Consider the following 17,156-nt stretch of genomic DNA (forward strand, 5'->3'; position numbering starts at 1 on the left):
AGAGATTATATTTGAGAGGGGAGATGGGATTTTGATTTGTGAGAGAGAGAGAGAGAGAGAGAGAGAGAGAGAGAGAGCCTAAGCCTAGCAATGAGAGAGAAAGAAGGGGAGAACGGAGGGGGGCCTTGGCTTTAAATAAAAAAGGGGAGGGATTAGAGAAAAGGAAAGATTACAGGCGAAAGAAAAAGGAGGGAAAAAGATTTTAATTAAAAATAGAGATTTAAAAAAAGTTGTAAGTTCAGAAAGCCCAGGGAAAATTGAGGACTTTTTAATGTACAACCAAAATAATATAATAGTAAAGTAAGATAAAATATTTCAAACATCCTTTTGAAAAAAACACGATTGGAGATAAAAGACGAGAAGCATTACATTGGATTTTACGACAAAATGATTGCGACGATACGAACCAAACAATACGTGTAAAACTTGACCAGATGGGCCGGCGACAGGAGAGGCAGGCGTAGCACAGAACAGGAGAGGCAGGCGCGACCGTCGCGGAGCTCCCTACCTCTATCACCAGTTGGTAGTAAACTGTTCTGGGCTTGCAAAAGTAGCATCTATGGAACAAGCAAATCTGTATGCCTTGAACATGACACATTACATCCGTCGACTGGCATGGATTGCCATGTTCTGCTCCATATTTCTCTTCCTCTTCTTATTGCATGACAACGTCGACAAGCACATATATCGCCGCTACACTGCATTTTCAAGAAGAAGGGTGCAGATGGTGGACAGCGAATACGGCTGCGGCCTGTCGAAAACTCAAGAGATGCTAAGGGAGCTGAGCCTCAACGGCAGCAGCGCGTGCCACAACGTGAGCACGAGGAGCTTCAAGCTGGTGGGGGTGAGGAGAGGCTTCGAAGAGGACGATCAGAAGCAGGCCGGGGGCGCTATCTCGATTCCGACGGATACAGAGTTTGGCTTCTGGATTGTGTCGATGGGAGAGGATGGGAAGCCGCGCTGTGCGGGCGGGGACTATTACGAGACGGAGCTGGCGGGGGAGCGATGGCGGTCGAGGCCACGAGTATCGGACCTGGGCAACGGCACCTACAGGGTGTGGTTTATGGTGGACGGGGCCTTCCCAGGGCATTACACCTTCTCTGCGAACCTGCTCTTCTCTAACTATCACGGGCTGGAACTGCAGGCGGACCGGTGGGCGGTCCGGCCATGGGCGCCTATCAACAGAACGCTCTCCTTCCTCTTGGTGGCTCCTTCGCCTGGTCATCATGATCACGAAGATGGCGGCACTATCGATCGCCAAATTAGCGGCGCCATCTCGCAGCAGCTGCCGTATTGCAACCCCAGCCACATGCAGCTTCGTGGGGACTGGCACGGACGGTGGATCCGCTCGGCCTCGTACAACCGAACCTGCCAGGCCGGCCCGGAGGGCCGCTTCGACCAGTGCCTGAGCAGTTCACGAGCCTCCACGTGTGTCCAGCCCTGGTGCCGAGGCCACGTGTCCCGCCTCGAGAGCAACGGCTGGGTGTACTCCGCTCACTGCGCGTTCCGCATCTGGGAGGCCCAGGACGCCTGGGACTGCCTCGCCGGCAAGTGGCTGTTCTTGTGGGGAGACTCCAACATGCAGGACTACCTCAGAAACATCCTCGTCTTCGTGCTGGGGTACCCCGTCCCCACGTGGGCTAACATCAGCACCTGGTCCCTCGATCGCTCCACCGAACAGTTCTTCATCAACCCCCTCCGCCCCGACCAAGCCCTCCACGTCTCCCTCGTCTTCAACGGACACCATCGAACCTACGACAACGGGCTTGGCCTTGACTCCCTCCGCGATCGCCATTACCGTGACTACCTCCGCCTGCACTTCAATGGCTCCTCCTCTCGCCCCGACGCCTTCATATTCAACAGCGGTCTCCATGACGGCAAGCACTTCGCCTCTCTGTTGGAGTTTGTGAATGCTGCCGATCGTGCTGCCGCATTTTGGCAATCCGTATTCCAAGGTAATCCTCCCCGTAACGTCATTCTACGCACCGCTGTCGCACCCGCTGGCGCGTCGCGTTACATGATGTCTAATCCTCACAAAATGGAGGTCTACAATGCCGCCCTAATCGAGCGTTTCCAACATCTCTCACCCCATTTCCAAGTTATCGATGCCTTTGATGCGACTTTCCCTTTCCATTTTGACCATTGTTATAGTGATGGGGGGCACTATGGGCGTGCTCCCAACGCTAGAGTATGGCCATGGAATGGGAAACCACATGAGTATTTTGTTGACTTGATGCTCTCTCACATGTTACTAACATCTTTGTGTACCAATGATCACAACTAAAAGAATTTACACGTAGGTAACTCTCATGGTATATGCTAACTTATACCTCCAACCTCCAATGATAACGAATATGCACCAAAAGTGGTGTCATTTAGAATTCTTTTTCTTTCTTGGGTTGGAGCACACCTTTAACTTGAATGTTTGGCAGTTTATTACAGGGCAATAGCCAAACTATATCGAAAATGCACCAATGGCGGTATCGTTTAGTATTCTTTTTCTTTCTTGGGTCAAAGCACACCTTTAATTTGAACGTCTAGCAACCTGTTAGAGGGCAATAGCCAAACTATAATGAAAATGCACCAACGGTGGTATCGTTTAGCATTCTTTTTCTTTCGTGGGTCGAAGCACACCCTTAATTTGAATGTCTAGCAACTTGTTAGAGGAAAATAGACAAACTATAGCTACAGTGTTGCACGGGATTTGCGCGGGGGTTCGTGAAAGTCACTCGCCACAGGAACGCTTAGTGAGATGAAAACAAAGGACGACAAAGAATACTCAACTTAAGGCAAATAAATCATTCAAACTTGTTTTGTATTTGGGAACAAGATACAATCTTCTAAGATAAGAGTCCACTTCAAGATAAAAGCACAAAATATAGAAGTAAAGTGGAGGGAGGATAACACAATTGTAAGATGACAAGTGATGAGTATATTTGAGCAATTTGATTTGTATCGTTTGGATGATTAGTACAATGATGAAGCATGCTTTGGTGAAAGATATAAACTTGCTAAAGTCTTGATCTTGTTGTACCCTTTTGTCATCTTCATGTCCTTTGTTTATCTCCGCAAAATCAACAATCAATACTGTTGCCCAATTGACGACTACTGAAACACTTTAGTCACCATCATCACCACAATACATCCAAGAAAACGGTGCTCTCATGCAGCGTCTTCTCCTCAAGTTGACGACTATTAAGCCAACCAATCCATATGATGAAGATACCTTTCTTGTTGACTTAATCTCATTGTTTGCTATTGCCATCGAAGCCTTCTTTTCTTAGTTGTTGTGAGTCATAACAACACCTCTCAGTCAACTACCCGGAGCCTTGAGATTTGGAAATTTGATAGTGCTGCAATCAATGTCTGTTTCAGGGAGAAAGTGCAAACCATCAACTCTCAGAATTTGTGCTTGTGTGGTAACGTCTAAACTTCTTGATCATGATTGGATGCCATTGGAAGCGTGTACCGCCGAGATGGTATATTGATATGTGAGTTAAAGGAGATTCAAGGCGCCTTAAGAACGAGGCTCTCCATGGCTTTAGCTGTTGATGGTATTGCCTGTCTCATGTCCCCATCCTTTCATTCGTTGATTCCTTCAACTTCATCGTCTTCAGAGCTCTTTCATTGATGCTTTCGGTCCTTTTCTTCTTCGTCTCCTTCTGCCGTCCCTCTAGGTACTTGTCAGTGAAGGTGAAGCTTCAATCACAGAAGTTGTAATTCTCTACTGTAGAGCTCGCCGATGGTCTCTTTGACACGCCGCATCCTCGTCAATTGCTGTATCTCCTTGTTTTGCTTCATTCCGCAGCAACTTCGATCACCATCATCGTTCTCACCTCCATTGCGTCATCTTCATCATCTTCTTCAGTTGCATCGTTTGTCACCTCCAGTTTTTGACATTGTCTTCTTCGGCTTCCATCATCCTCTATAGAGCTCTTCGAACGTTGTTGGCTATTGCCCATCGTCAATAATTCTCCTGGTCTTCTTGTTCTTTTGTGCCTGCTGACTGTTGTTTTGTCTTCCTTAAGCACCTTCGTCCGCCACCCTGTTCTCCTCTCCTCCTTATCACTTTTATAACCATCTTCCACCTTAAATTATCATAGCTTTAGGAAAGCTTCCAAAAAGCTTCATAGTTGATGTATGGTCAGAAACCGGTTATGCCGATTGAGACTTGTGCTTTGACTTGGTTAGTTTTACCTTGGCAGGAGGATTTGACGAGAGAGGAGCTCTTAGCTCTTCGGATCCGACAGTTGGAGAGAAGACCAGAGGATATTCAGCTAGCTATTGACATGTTGAAGGTTGCTAGACTTAGAAATAAGGACAGGTTTGACAGCAAGCATCGCTTGCGGCCTAGAGCAATAGAAGAGGGAGACTGGGTATTAGTCTTTGATAGCAGCCTTGAAAATCAATATACTGCACTTTGGAAGATGGTGAAAAGATGGTTTGGGCCGTACATAGTCAAACATGTCTTTGACAATGCAACATATGAGCTGACAGAATCGGATGGGACAGTGCTTAGAGTGCCCATTGCAGGAAAAAGAATCAAGATTTTCAAGAAAAGAGATGATGAGGATTATGCATTGGAAGAATTTGCAAGAGAAGGGCAACGAGAAGAAACTCCAGTAGAAGAGACAGATGCTATGACAAACAATCTTGCTGATATACCGGAAATACACAATGAAGAGATTGATCTGTTCGTGGATCTTGATGATAATGATCATGGGTAGTTGGCCCATCCGGAGGATGCATAGGATCAAAGGGGATGGATGTCATACTGCTGCGCATCTGAGGTGTGGAATCCACCAAAAAGTTGTGTGTGACATTTGTTATTTTGTACATACTTAGTCGTTGTGTTTGCATTTTTGTTCTGCGTGGGTAGTATAGTGGAGAGGGGTCTAGAAACATGAACGGGAGAAGTTGAGAAGCCATCCGGACTTGCTGATGTCCATTTGTGCGAAGTTTCTGTCAACTTTATAATCTCCAAATTATAGCACCTGACATGTAGAACTTTCTAACAAAGAAGAGAGAAATGACACAGCTCTTGACTTACAAAAGAACCCCTGAGATATTCATCAAAATCAGGTATCAAGAAAGTTAAGAGATCAGGTATGCAGATCCAAAATAGAAATGTGGTTGACTTGGAGGTTGAGAATTCTGCACAGCAGAGTGCATTACGCAATATAGAAAGATTAGCATTTAAAGAATCTAGAACAGAGGGGTCACTGCCAGAAGGGTAAATTTTGGGAACAAGAGTTTTGGAATCGTATGAGCACCAGAAAACACTGTTTACAAGCAACATACATGCACCAAGACAGGTTACCTCTGATGATCCTTGCAAGTCTCGTTCAAAGGTTGAGATAGACTTGGCATCTAGTACTATATGCTCAAGAAATGGGCTAAGATCCAGAACTTGCATGTTGAAAGATAACCCAAACTGTGCTGAAGATACCCTTGGAAAGACCAGCTTGGTACAAACTGTGTCAGGTGGGTTTTCTAGTCAAGCAGAGTCTAGTTCAGGCTTTTTGGGTACACAATTTCAACAGGAACATTCATGTGCTTCTTTATCAGCTAGAGAGGGGGTCCCTTCAAAACAACAAGACATCATTAGAGATGTTGTAGGGCCTGGATTTGTCACTGCTGGTCAATTGCTAGGGGTCTCTTCCTTAGAACAGGGACAGGGAAGAGCGGCATCAAAACAAAAAGCATCATCAATTAATGACTCAGCTAGAAGTGCCCAACGATCTAGAGACTTAATTCCAACTAGAAGTCAAAGATCAAGGAGGAGCAAACATATTTTTGCAGGTGCAGGGACCTCAAGGCCCATTGATGTTGATGCTTTAGAGTCCCCAAATAGTATATGCTTAGAGGATGATCAAGAGTCACAAAAGGCAATGCTTTGCAAGTGCTTGGGCCAGGATTTTCTGCCTTCCTTTCATGGATATTTCAAAAGAATAGAGGATCCATAGGCCCAGCTGTTGTCCCTGAATGGTGGTATCTATAAAGAAGATATCATTACACCATGGCTTGATGAAGCATAGGAACTCCTTTCATGGTAAATTGCAAAAGGACAGAGGATGCATAGGCCAGTGCTGTGAAGCACTCAAAGCAAGCAGGCTAGGTTGTATTATGTCTTGATCGACATCATGCAATACGTTTTGCTTCTTCTGTTGCAATGAAAGCCATCAATGCAGGCTAGACTGGCTTTAATGGGGAAGAGCAGCTCAATCAACATGGTGCAAGAAGATTACGCTGAGTGTTTGCATGCTTATACATCCCAACTACACTCAGAGTCTCCTCCTGTGTTGACAATTATATTACCATGATTCTGGAATGCATGAGTTGATAAGCATCCTGTAAGACTGTAGACAGAAGAAGAACCTCAATTATGCCAAGCAATTACATGCCTATATGCGCCAACAAAATTTGCAGTCCAATCCAGTCATTGGAAATTATCTTGTCCCTATGCTGGTGGAATGCGGGAGCTTGCCGGATGCCCAATATGTTTTTGATAGGCCGCTTTTCTGGGAAAAAGGGGAGCGTAGTGTATCAGGCCTGGGGGAAGAAAAAGCAAGGAATGAAGGAGAAAGCTGCGGAGGAAAACAGATTGGGAGGATGGATTATCACACAGGTGCTCCATGGGTGGATGATGGACCCTATTCTCAAGCTTTAGAGTAGGTGAATTTTGGGATCTGACAGGCTGCAGCTTGTGCAAATTGCGTGAATCACATAAAATCCCTCTTTTGTGCAATCGTTACATGAACTGACATCCTCAGCAGAACATGGCATCTCCTACTGCACTGAAATCATGTCGTCCTTGCACTGGGAGCCTATCAAGATGATATTGTAGGTTATGTGAATGGAGATTTCACATGGGTCATTTGGGTTTGAGATAGCGTCGTCAACATGAAACATACGAATTGGATGAAGTCTCGTCTGAAAATTATCAGCGCCGCAAACGAAGGTTAGGAAGTGTTGTGCCTGTTGTAGATACAGATGTCAACATAGGTTATGTTTCTACTTACTGCGGAGCAGAGACAAGCTCTCCGCGGTTGTTTGGAGTACTTTTCCCAAAGTGGAGTTATTCTTTAGATGTGAATCCTATGATGAAGTGAAAGAGATATGTATATTCCTTTTGGATGAATTCTCCATACCACCAGAAAAAGCATTAACATTGCATGTGCAGTCACCTAGTTCTCACTTTCAGTATTGTGGAGCAACCAAATTCAGTGCCTTTGACTGCAAAGATTGGTCTCGCAGTTGAAGATGTGCTTTCTTTTCCTGCTATCAATGTTGCTCAACAACAGCAGATCAGAGCCCTAGCAATACGGATAGGTGAAAACCTGTTCAATTTTATGTAGTCTTTTTGTTCCTTTGGGAGAGACAGGCTGCTTATTGTTCCAATGGATATGTTGAATCAGTGGTTTAAAAAGTTCCAAGAGAAGCTTCACAGGGATTCAGACTACATGAAAAATTTGTTGACATGAGTTTTTGTCAAGACGTTTACTGGAGATGCTCCCAATTAGATGTAGCTGATTGTATGTCTCATATTATCTGAAATTGAGCTTTCAAATTGAATCTGATCTCGCTAGATTGATCTTCTATCTTGAAATTTGTCAAGGTCTTCTGTAGGTGCGACTTAGCTTTCAAGAACCCTTCGACAACGCTTAGTGAGATGGAAGCAAAGGATATTGACGAAGAATACTCAACTTAAGGCAAATAAATCATTCAAACTTGTTTTGTATTTGGGAAGAAAATATAATCTTCTAAGATAAGAGTCCACTTTAAGATAAAAGCACAAAATATAGAAGTAAAGTGGAGGGAGGATAACACAATTGTAAGATGACAAGTGATGAGTATGCGGGAGCAATTTGATTTGTGTTGTTTGGATGATTAGTACAATGATGAAGCATGCTTTGGTGAAAGATATAAAGTTGCTGAAGCCTTGATCTTGTTGTACCCTTTTGTCATCTCCATGTCCTTTGTTTATCTCCGCAAAGTCAACAATCAATACTTTTGCCCAATTGACGACTACTGAAACACTTTAGTCACCATCATCACCACAATACGTCCAAGAAAACAGTGCTCTCATGCAGTGTCTTCTCCTCAAGTTGACAACTATTAAGCCAACCAGTTCATATGATGAAGATACCTTTCTTGTTGACTTAATTTCATTATTTTGCTATTGCCATCAAAGCCTTCTTTTCTCAGTTTTTGCGAGTCATAACAACACCTCTCAGTCAACTACACGAAGCCTCTTGAGATTTGGAAATTTGATAGTGTTGCAGTCAACGTCTATTTTAGTTATCAAAGACGATATATACTATAATAGGGAGAAAGTGCAAACTGTCAACTCTCAGAATTCATGCTTGCATGGCGACGTCTAAACTTCTTGATCATGATTGGATGCCGCTAGAAGCGTGTAGCACCAAGATGGTATATTGATATGTGAGTTAAAGGAGATTCAAGGCACCTTAAGAACGAGGCTCTCCATGGCTTTAGTTGTTGATGGTATTGTCTGTCATGTCCGCATCCTTTCATTCGTTGATTCCTTCAGCTTCATCGTCTTCAGAGCTCTTTCGCTGATGCTTTTGGCCCTTTTCCATAAGGAACTTTCAATCATTCCCCACATAGGCAATTTGGTGAAATATAGGAAATTCTCCAATATTTCCTATGTAGACAAGTACGTATTCCCCATCTATAACTAGGAAATTGCATTCCCTACATCTTATAATAGGGAATATAGAGCATTCCCTACATTCCTTTGAAAGTCCCTACGTTCCCTACATCTTATAATAGGGAATATAGAGCATTCCCCACATTCCTTTGAAAATCCCTACATAAGGAATTATAAGGATGTGATTCCCTACTTTTATGTAATAGGGAATTAAAGGTACAATGAGGATAAGATAAAGATGATGTTTATCACAATTCTCTATTTCTCAATTCAAGTAGATAATGTTGGTTTTGAGAAGGTAAGGACAAAGGTCACAAGAAACTCTAAACCACTTACTATATAGAAAGTTCACATTATAACTAGGAAGATTACTAACCAAACTAGGAAGAATGTAGAATTTTCTAGTTATAACTAGATAATTTTGCCATCGCTAGTCTCTTCTAACTAGTAACATCCTTTTCCTAGATAGTATCTAGAAAATTGAAGCCCTATCTAGCAACATTATCTAGCAAGTTATTGTATAACTAGTAATAATATCAACCTAATTAGAAAATTTTACTTTTTACTAGTCATAACTAGCAAGTACTATCCTCTAACTAGGGAATTATAGATATTCTATCAAGTTAACTTGGAACTCATGATTTTTCTAGGTATAATTAGTAAATAAATATTCATTGATTAGACATTTACATTTGTATAATACTTACTCACAGCTAAGCTTTTCACATTGACACAAAAGCAAGACCACAATTGTTGAAAGGTAATCACAATAACAAAAAATAAAATTAAAAGAAAGATGTTTAGTACACATGAATAACACAAACTGTGTGGCCCCAACAATAGAATCATTGCATTTAGCAACAATGACACTTACAATGTTGAGCAAAGTACATGGCCACATTGACCAAGCATATATCATGGCCATGACTTCCATCTTATTGCAAAGCTCATGATTATATTAGTGAGAAAAAAACATATTGCACCAATGGATTAAATAGAAACTCCACACACTAACATCATATTCCCTACTGTCCAAATGAGCAACAAGAGCAAACATTCAAAGTGCATGGCAAGAAAACCACACAATCCTATATACCCCATCATGAAAATTAGATAGACATATTAAAAAGGAAAGCACATTACCAAGTGCATGACCATATTGGTCATGGAAGTGCACATGGAAAAAAAGAACCACCAAGGCAAAGTGTATAGCCATATTGAGAAAAAGCTAAATTGCATTTCCCAAAACATGTGGCTATAGAAAATAAAGCAAACTACATTGCTAGTTGTATGATGAAATATTATCACCTTTCAAACTAGCACTAAACTTATAAACTTCATGTCTTAACACAAAAATATAAGTACCAAGGATTCTAGTGATTGCCAACTATTGTAGCTAGCTCTATGTGGAAGCTTGCAACATGATAGATGGGAAGCTACTTTAAGGTTCACTATGAGGTGACTTGAATAACAAGAAGGCTACACCTAAATAGCCTTGCAAGGGTGGAAGTATATTACCTTTACAAAGAACTAGTACTCCAAAACAAAGAAATCCTCATTTTATTAGGGTTTGAAGTTGAAAAATTCCATAGAAAAGTATCGATGGGAGCATATCAAATTCTCACCAATCTCAAAGGTAGGTGAAATAATTCAAACAATGTAGAAGCTCTTGCAAATTTTCAATGGAACATTGAAAGTGCATCATAATAAAAGGAAAACACAAGAGGAAAAGAAGAACAAATTAAGATTGGAAAATTTTTGAATTTATCTTTTGAGAAAAAATAAGAGAGCTAAAAGAAAAGCATGCCTTTTTGTGCTAAGAACATGCTCAACAAGGCCAATATTAAAATAGATACAAGGAACTTTAGACACTAAACTAGATGGTAGATAGCCTTATATCTAGTAAATACACAATTTTTTCTAGTTAGTAACTAGGGTTTTTTAAATTGGAACTAGGTTTTTAATTTTACTAGATAGATTTGAAGCTATAACTAGTAAAATAAGTGTCTATATGGTAAAGCAAGGCAAATTTCTATATATCACCTAATATAACCATGTTTATTGGATAAAATTATGAAGCTATGGATCATAGGATAATGTGCATGCACAGTAAATCAAAACAAATTTGTATAGAACATCTAACATAGTCATGCTTATATAGTCATGTTAAGTAATACACATCACAATCGATAGGCCTAACCATCAACCATGTAGTCAATCTCAAATAAGACAATGTCAATACACACTTGTAATGGATATGTTTGTATGCATCCAAAATGTACATGTGCTATAAGATACATTTGTGCATTTTGATAACTTTTAATTCTTACTTACATAGCACAAATAGTTTACACATCCACAAATAAAATATCATTTTTATCAATATAAATTTTTTTCTTGTGACATTAAAACAAAGAAAAATCTCATTCAATTCAACTCAATGCCATGGCTCTAAATCTTGAAATTCCCCTCAAATCCCCCCTGAAGTGTGGGATATACCTAGCATCCATACAAGCACAAATAGTTATCAAAAGCTATTTGAGCCCCTTACAAACAAGGAGCATATCCATCCATTAGCAAAATAAAAACAGTTCAAATTGTAATAGCCTTTTCCTTAAATGAAAGACATAGAACCTCTTGAATATGTGGAAACTTGAAGAGGGGAACTCCCAATGGATAGTCATGGCACATGGTCAATTAACTAGGGTAGCTGTATTAAGTTCATTAAAAAAGTAACATTTCCTACCAACATGCGGCATATACTCCCACTTTCATGCATGTAGCATATTTAGGGGGTGAACAAGGAGAAAGAGATGATGGAACACACAGTACAAACATAAAGCAATAGAAGCAAGACAACAGGATGGAGATGGATTATGCTAACATTGTCATTGCTAGCATGAACATGGAAGAGCTAGAGAAGAAGATGTGGGGTGACCAAATATATTTCAATGAGAATTAAAAGAGAGTCACAATAGAATTTGGGGAGCAAGTGCTATGTGCATGAGTGGTATCCTTGTTTCCATGCATTCGGCAAAGCAATGCTAAGTATTCTCTATGCAACATGTACATGTATTTTAAGGGAAGGTCCCCCTTGAGGATGAGTTTGCTAGATTGTTTTGGCTCACCTATGGATCAAAGTGGTGCTCACATTGTTTTGCTTGCCATTAGACTTCTTTTAGGTCTTGCTTTCATCTAAAGCAAAAAGAGATTGGATTTTAGGTTCACTTGTTTGGGTTAAAGTGAGCCTTGTTTACATGCTTCCATGGCATCATGATTTTATTCCTGAGGAGGTTTTGCAAATTGAATGCCTAATATGGGCTAGTTTTCATGGACTTCCTACTTTGCAAGATGGAGAAGTTAATGTGCTAGTAGAAGTGCTAGGTAGAGTGCTCTATATAATATCAACTAGTGGAGCAAGTGGCCTCTCGTACTTTGGGATAAGAGGAAGAAGATCCTTGAGATGCTCTGGATTTTTGATCCTAATGGGATTGAGTTTTTGGTCGATGTCAAATTCTCCTTCTTCTTGGATACATGCTTCAAATGCAAAGAAGATGGGTGCTTTGCAAAGGAATGCCCAAAAAGGAATTGAGATAAGAAGAAGCAAAGGAGAAAATAGTGGAGATAAGGAAGAACTTCAAAAGAAGCAAAAAGGAAAAAACATAGGTTGAGAAGGGTAAATTCAAGAAAACAAAAAAGCCTCAAAAGGAGGAACCTAAGGAGCAACCTAATCATCAGACCTGATTCTAGAGATGCTGAAGTTAAAGCGGGATGGAAAGAAATAATTTCAACCACCAAAATCTTTGAAGTCTAATGGAGGTAAGAAATAAAAGCTTTCCCTTTAAAAGATTCTTGCAAATGTTTTATTGACAAGGCTATTTTGCTATTTTGGATTATGGAGGTTCGAACAAAGATATAATGTTAATTAGCTGGCTCACTATGATCTCTTGGACTGTGAGGTGCCTAGGAAGTCCATCCAAGAAGGATATGTTTAGTAGGAGAAAGAAATGGAAGCCCCTCTCTTTCAACACCTCCTTTCTAGAAAGGGAAGGATTCAACCTATAGCTGAAGGATATTTGGAAACAAACCAACAATAATCCAACATAGAACTAGATGAGATCCATAGCTATCATAACTGAGATTACCAATATGTATGGCAAAGATCAGGATTGGATTCAAAGAGGGTTGCATGTTAGTAGTTAGCAATGCAGGGAGTACTATATTATTATGACTCTTTCTAAGTGTTCTACTAATGGGATGTTTTATCAACTTCTCAAAGAAGTGGAGTATTACATGGAGGATTTGCAAAAACATAAAGGTGAAGTTGCCAAAATTTAGTCTGAGGGAAATGGTATCTTATGGGACTGGTTCTTCAACCAATTAATTTTATGAATTGATGAAGCAAAATAAGCAACAAGAGTTCATCACTATGATAGATGATGGAGGAGGAATCGTGGAATTTATATAGGGATGTTTCAATCTCTTTGGAATGTATTTGTAAATGGTCTATGCTTAGGTCCATTTGAGGTAAAGATGTCGATGCCAAAGGGTGTCCCATGGTCCCATTAATCTTTTCCACCATAATCACCAACCCTTTGCTTAGGAATTTGGATTTGAAGGTGCAACATGGAGTAAGAAGACACTTGGTCTCCCAATTCTTTGCTACCAACAATAACTTACCAATATTGTGCAAGTAGAGAAGCAACTAGTCGATGTATTTGATGAAAGTGTATGAAAGTTTTCTAAAGCTATCTAGGGTTGTGACTAGAGCAAAAGCAAGATTATTTACCTAATATAACAACAAAAAACTTTAATGGCCCCCTTTACATAGTGATTACGCTTGCAAATATAAAGCCTAACATGCAATTATCTATATCTTTTTCTATCAAAATAGTTTGAAGAAATTCTAGTAAATGACGAAAGCTAATCTCTATGATCTCTTGGAATGTGAGGTTCCTAGGAAGTCCATCTAAGAAGGATCGGTTTAGTTGGAGAAAGAAATGGAAGCCAGTCTCTGTTTAGGTTCAGCACCTCCTCTCTAGAAAGGGAAGGATTCAACCCATAATTGAAGGATGCTTGGAATCATATGATAAGGTCTTAAGTTCCTATCTACATAGTCAAAAAACATGGTAAATTGCAAAGCACTCAATAGATTAAAAACTCCATAACTTGGAAGTTAGCTTAATACTCTTTTAGTGATAGTCATTAAGTTGAATGTTTTTGCATCTGCTTTGTAAAGTTGTTTTTATGGGCTAACTTGGAAGTTACCCAAGTTCCCTTTTAGTCCTCTCCATTAGAGTAAGGGGGCCCGAGTTTGTGACTTGTATTGGTTCCCCCACAGCCTGTAACTCTTGCATAAGAATTGAGTGAATTACTTTCACACAACTTTTCAAATCATAAGTGAGGTTGGAAAAACTTAAAGCTTGAAATGAATAATAGGGAAAGATAAAAAGATGGAGAGCCATCAATGTTATACAAAAAATAGACCACATAGTAGTTACAATGTGGAGCCCATTTTAGAACATAGAAAATAGAGTCAAATTTGAAAGTTCCTCCACTAAGGCATACAATACCGATTTGATATGGGACCTTGTCAATCATGTTATGGGTAAAAATGCAAACTAAGGCTAGATTCACACTAGGTGGTAGAAGGAAGAGCAAAAGGGGGTGTGCCTCAGATGTTAGTCATTGCTTAGGCGAACATTTTCAGAGAAGTTTTCCAAACCCACAATAAATGTGGCGACCCTTCTCCCCTTAGAAATTGGTGTTTGGTTTTAGTGATTAGCTATTGTGCGGTGTTAAATATAAGCTAGTAAGAACCAATTTGGATAGAAATTTTGCTACAAGACTCATATGTATCTAGCTTGATGTACCATGGCATTGTTGCAATAAAGGGGATAGTAAATTTATATTAACTCCCTTAGAGCCATGTCGTGCCCGAGGATATGGGCTTGTGAGTGTGTTGTGAGGGCTTTAGGTCCTTATAGTCACAACACTTGAGCCAAATTCATCAACTTGGCAAGAGCTTTTGTGTGTAGAGAGAGAACACAAAAGGAGAATAGAGAAGTTCTTATTAATCAATCTCCAATTGATAGCTTCTTTGAACTCCACCAAGTTCATGGGGTACCCTCAATTATAGAGGGTACTCCATCATCTCTATACGTGTTGATTGACAAGTTGCACTAGTTAAAATGTGTCGCCACACATGCTATAAATTCAACTCCATAGGCTAGCGAAGGTACAATTTACATGCGTGTGTCTTGTCCTATCTATTACCCTAAGTGCCTCTCAAAAATGTTTCAATGCATGCACTTTACCTCTTTCACCCTTAATTATAAGCAAGGGCAAGGAGCGATTAACTGAACCATGGTTAGATGAGAAATGCAATTAAATGAACCATGGTTAGACCTTTATGAGGCTTTGCGTATCTATGGGCTGTAAATTGCTTTGAGACGCCATAGCCAGGCGACATCACAAGGTATCATTACAGAAGCATCCTCCTTCCTCATCGACGTTCACAAGAGGAAGCTTTTGATTGAAGGCCTCAGCGGTGCATAAAAAGGATCGGTGGCCTTTATCGGCATTGCGGGCATGGATCTGTGCGCCTACTCTGCTTCCGTGCTTCAGCTGGTCCTCAGTCCTAATCCAGAGGAGCACAACGCTATTGAAGCTGCGCTCGCTCAGGTATGCTCTCTTGCTTTTCCCGATCACACATATCTTTGTTGATTTTTCCTAAACAAAGTGTAATAGGCATGGCGCTTGATTTGGAATAAGTATCATTTTCTCTATGTCTCGGTTAATTCATGGTTTCCATGCAATCTTCTATGCTTCAGTCAGAATCTGTTTGCATTAGCTACACAAAGCAATGTTATGATCAATTTTAATATGAGAATCAATACATTGAGAGACAAGAAACCCTGTTAATGTCAGAAAAAAAGCCGTAATGTCGTTCTGAACATACTGTGCAAGCTGAATTTATGTGCTCAGATAATGCCTCACAAATCAATGGATTCAACTAAATTTGCTACTCTGAATCTAGATCGCCTTCTAAGGAGCATTAAGCATTAGTGTCCTAGCTGCTTTATGATTTTCAAGTGGTGCCACATTTTTAAAACTTGCAAGCATATTGTGCAGGCTGAATTCAACTACTAGGATTGTACTTCATAGATCAGTAGAGTTAGCTTCTACTGAAGTTACTAGTTGAAACAGAATCACATTTGAATGGGCATTAAGGAGCACTAAGCAATGATGACTTAGCTGGTTTATGATTCTCACACCATGTTGCATTTTTAAGACTTTCACTTCCACTCTAAAATTGTCTTAATACTAATTTTTTTGGATGATTTGGAGTTGGTTCTAGACAGCATTTAGAGTTTCTTCTACCTTATGCAGCTAAATCAGAAGAGATAATAAGATGGCATAGCTAAAGTACCACCTTAGGCATGTTTTGAATGTTAAAGCTAATTGTGTATGGTTCAATATGCTAGTGATGTCATTCTTTGTAATTGACTACCTAAACATTTGGACTTTTAATGATCGGTTTTCAGTATCAGCATGTACCTAGTCACCTCATGGGTTTGCTTCAAATTGTTGTGACACCAAGTGCAGAAATTTCTGTACGTCAAGTTGCAAGTATACAGTTTAAGAACCTTACTGCAAGGCACTGGTCTCCCACTAATTCAGGTACTGCTCTTCTCAAGAAAGCTTCAAAGTTAAGAGTATCTTTATTTTTGGGCTACTTGAATCAAAGTCTTATTAACTCTACTTAAGGGATGCAAAGTTAAAGGGATTCTATTGATTTTAATTTTTTTTAATGCTAGCTAAAAGAATACCAGCCAATTACAAAAACGCAGTTCGTGAAAGTCTTTTGGAAGCCATTGTTTCATTAGCAAATAATTTTAATATCATTTCATTATTTAATTGTCTTGTGGTGGATAGGACTACAAAGCCTGAAGTGTACAACCACTAGCACAGATTTTTCCATGGAGCTATGGGAGATTGCACTCTTGCAAGATCAAAGGGAAGGCAGTTTACTAAAAATGGCAGGGTTTCTCTTGGTTGTGATACATCAGGGCAGCTTTGACATAGTGCTTTTGGCCTTTGCCATTGATCAATGCTTGTACCTCTTGAAAAGTAGTGGATTATAAGATTTTTAAGGTGATGCATCATTTGAAAAGATCTCTCCCAAGACTCATCAATAGGAGCAGTCCATAAATTTCTAATGATGTTTCCTAGTGTGTAGGAAATGCAGATTTTGTTGGGTGGATGATGGCATCAACTCTCCATGATGGTGCAGGAGTTGGGCATTCTCCATGATGAGAGGTACCAAATGTTCGAATTCATTTTTAAGGACACAAACACTTTTTGATTATACATCACAACAAATTCATATACTAATGTACATGTTGATGGCCCTAAGTTGTAGAGAAGCATCTTACTTGCACTTGTCATGTTGTTGTAGGACTCAATATCAGATTCTCTA

At 40.1% G+C, this 17,156-nt stretch overlaps 1 protein-coding gene and 1 pseudogene across 1 annotated transcript; both read left to right on the forward strand.

Annotated features, from left to right (window-relative positions):
• Positions 1-559: 559 nt before the first annotated feature.
• Positions 560-2,284, forward strand: LOC148036745 (uncharacterized). The gene has a single exon (XM_087677030.1). It carries the CDS (start codon positions 560-562, stop codon positions 2,282-2,284), a length of 1,725 nt encoding a protein of 574 aa, XP_087533156.1.
• Positions 2,285-6,869: 4,585 nt separating this feature from the next.
• LOC148036746 (uncharacterized) lies at positions 6,870-7,484 on the forward strand (annotated as a pseudogene).
• The last annotated feature ends 9,672 nt before the right edge of the window (positions 7,485-17,156 follow it).

The sequence above is a fragment of the Lygodium microphyllum genome, chromosome 4, assembly GCF_053477565.2.
Source record: "Lygodium microphyllum isolate KBCC chromosome 4, Lygodium_microphyllum_v1.1.10, whole genome shotgun sequence".
NCBI lineage: Eukaryota > Viridiplantae > Streptophyta > Polypodiopsida > Schizaeales > Lygodiaceae > Lygodium > Lygodium microphyllum.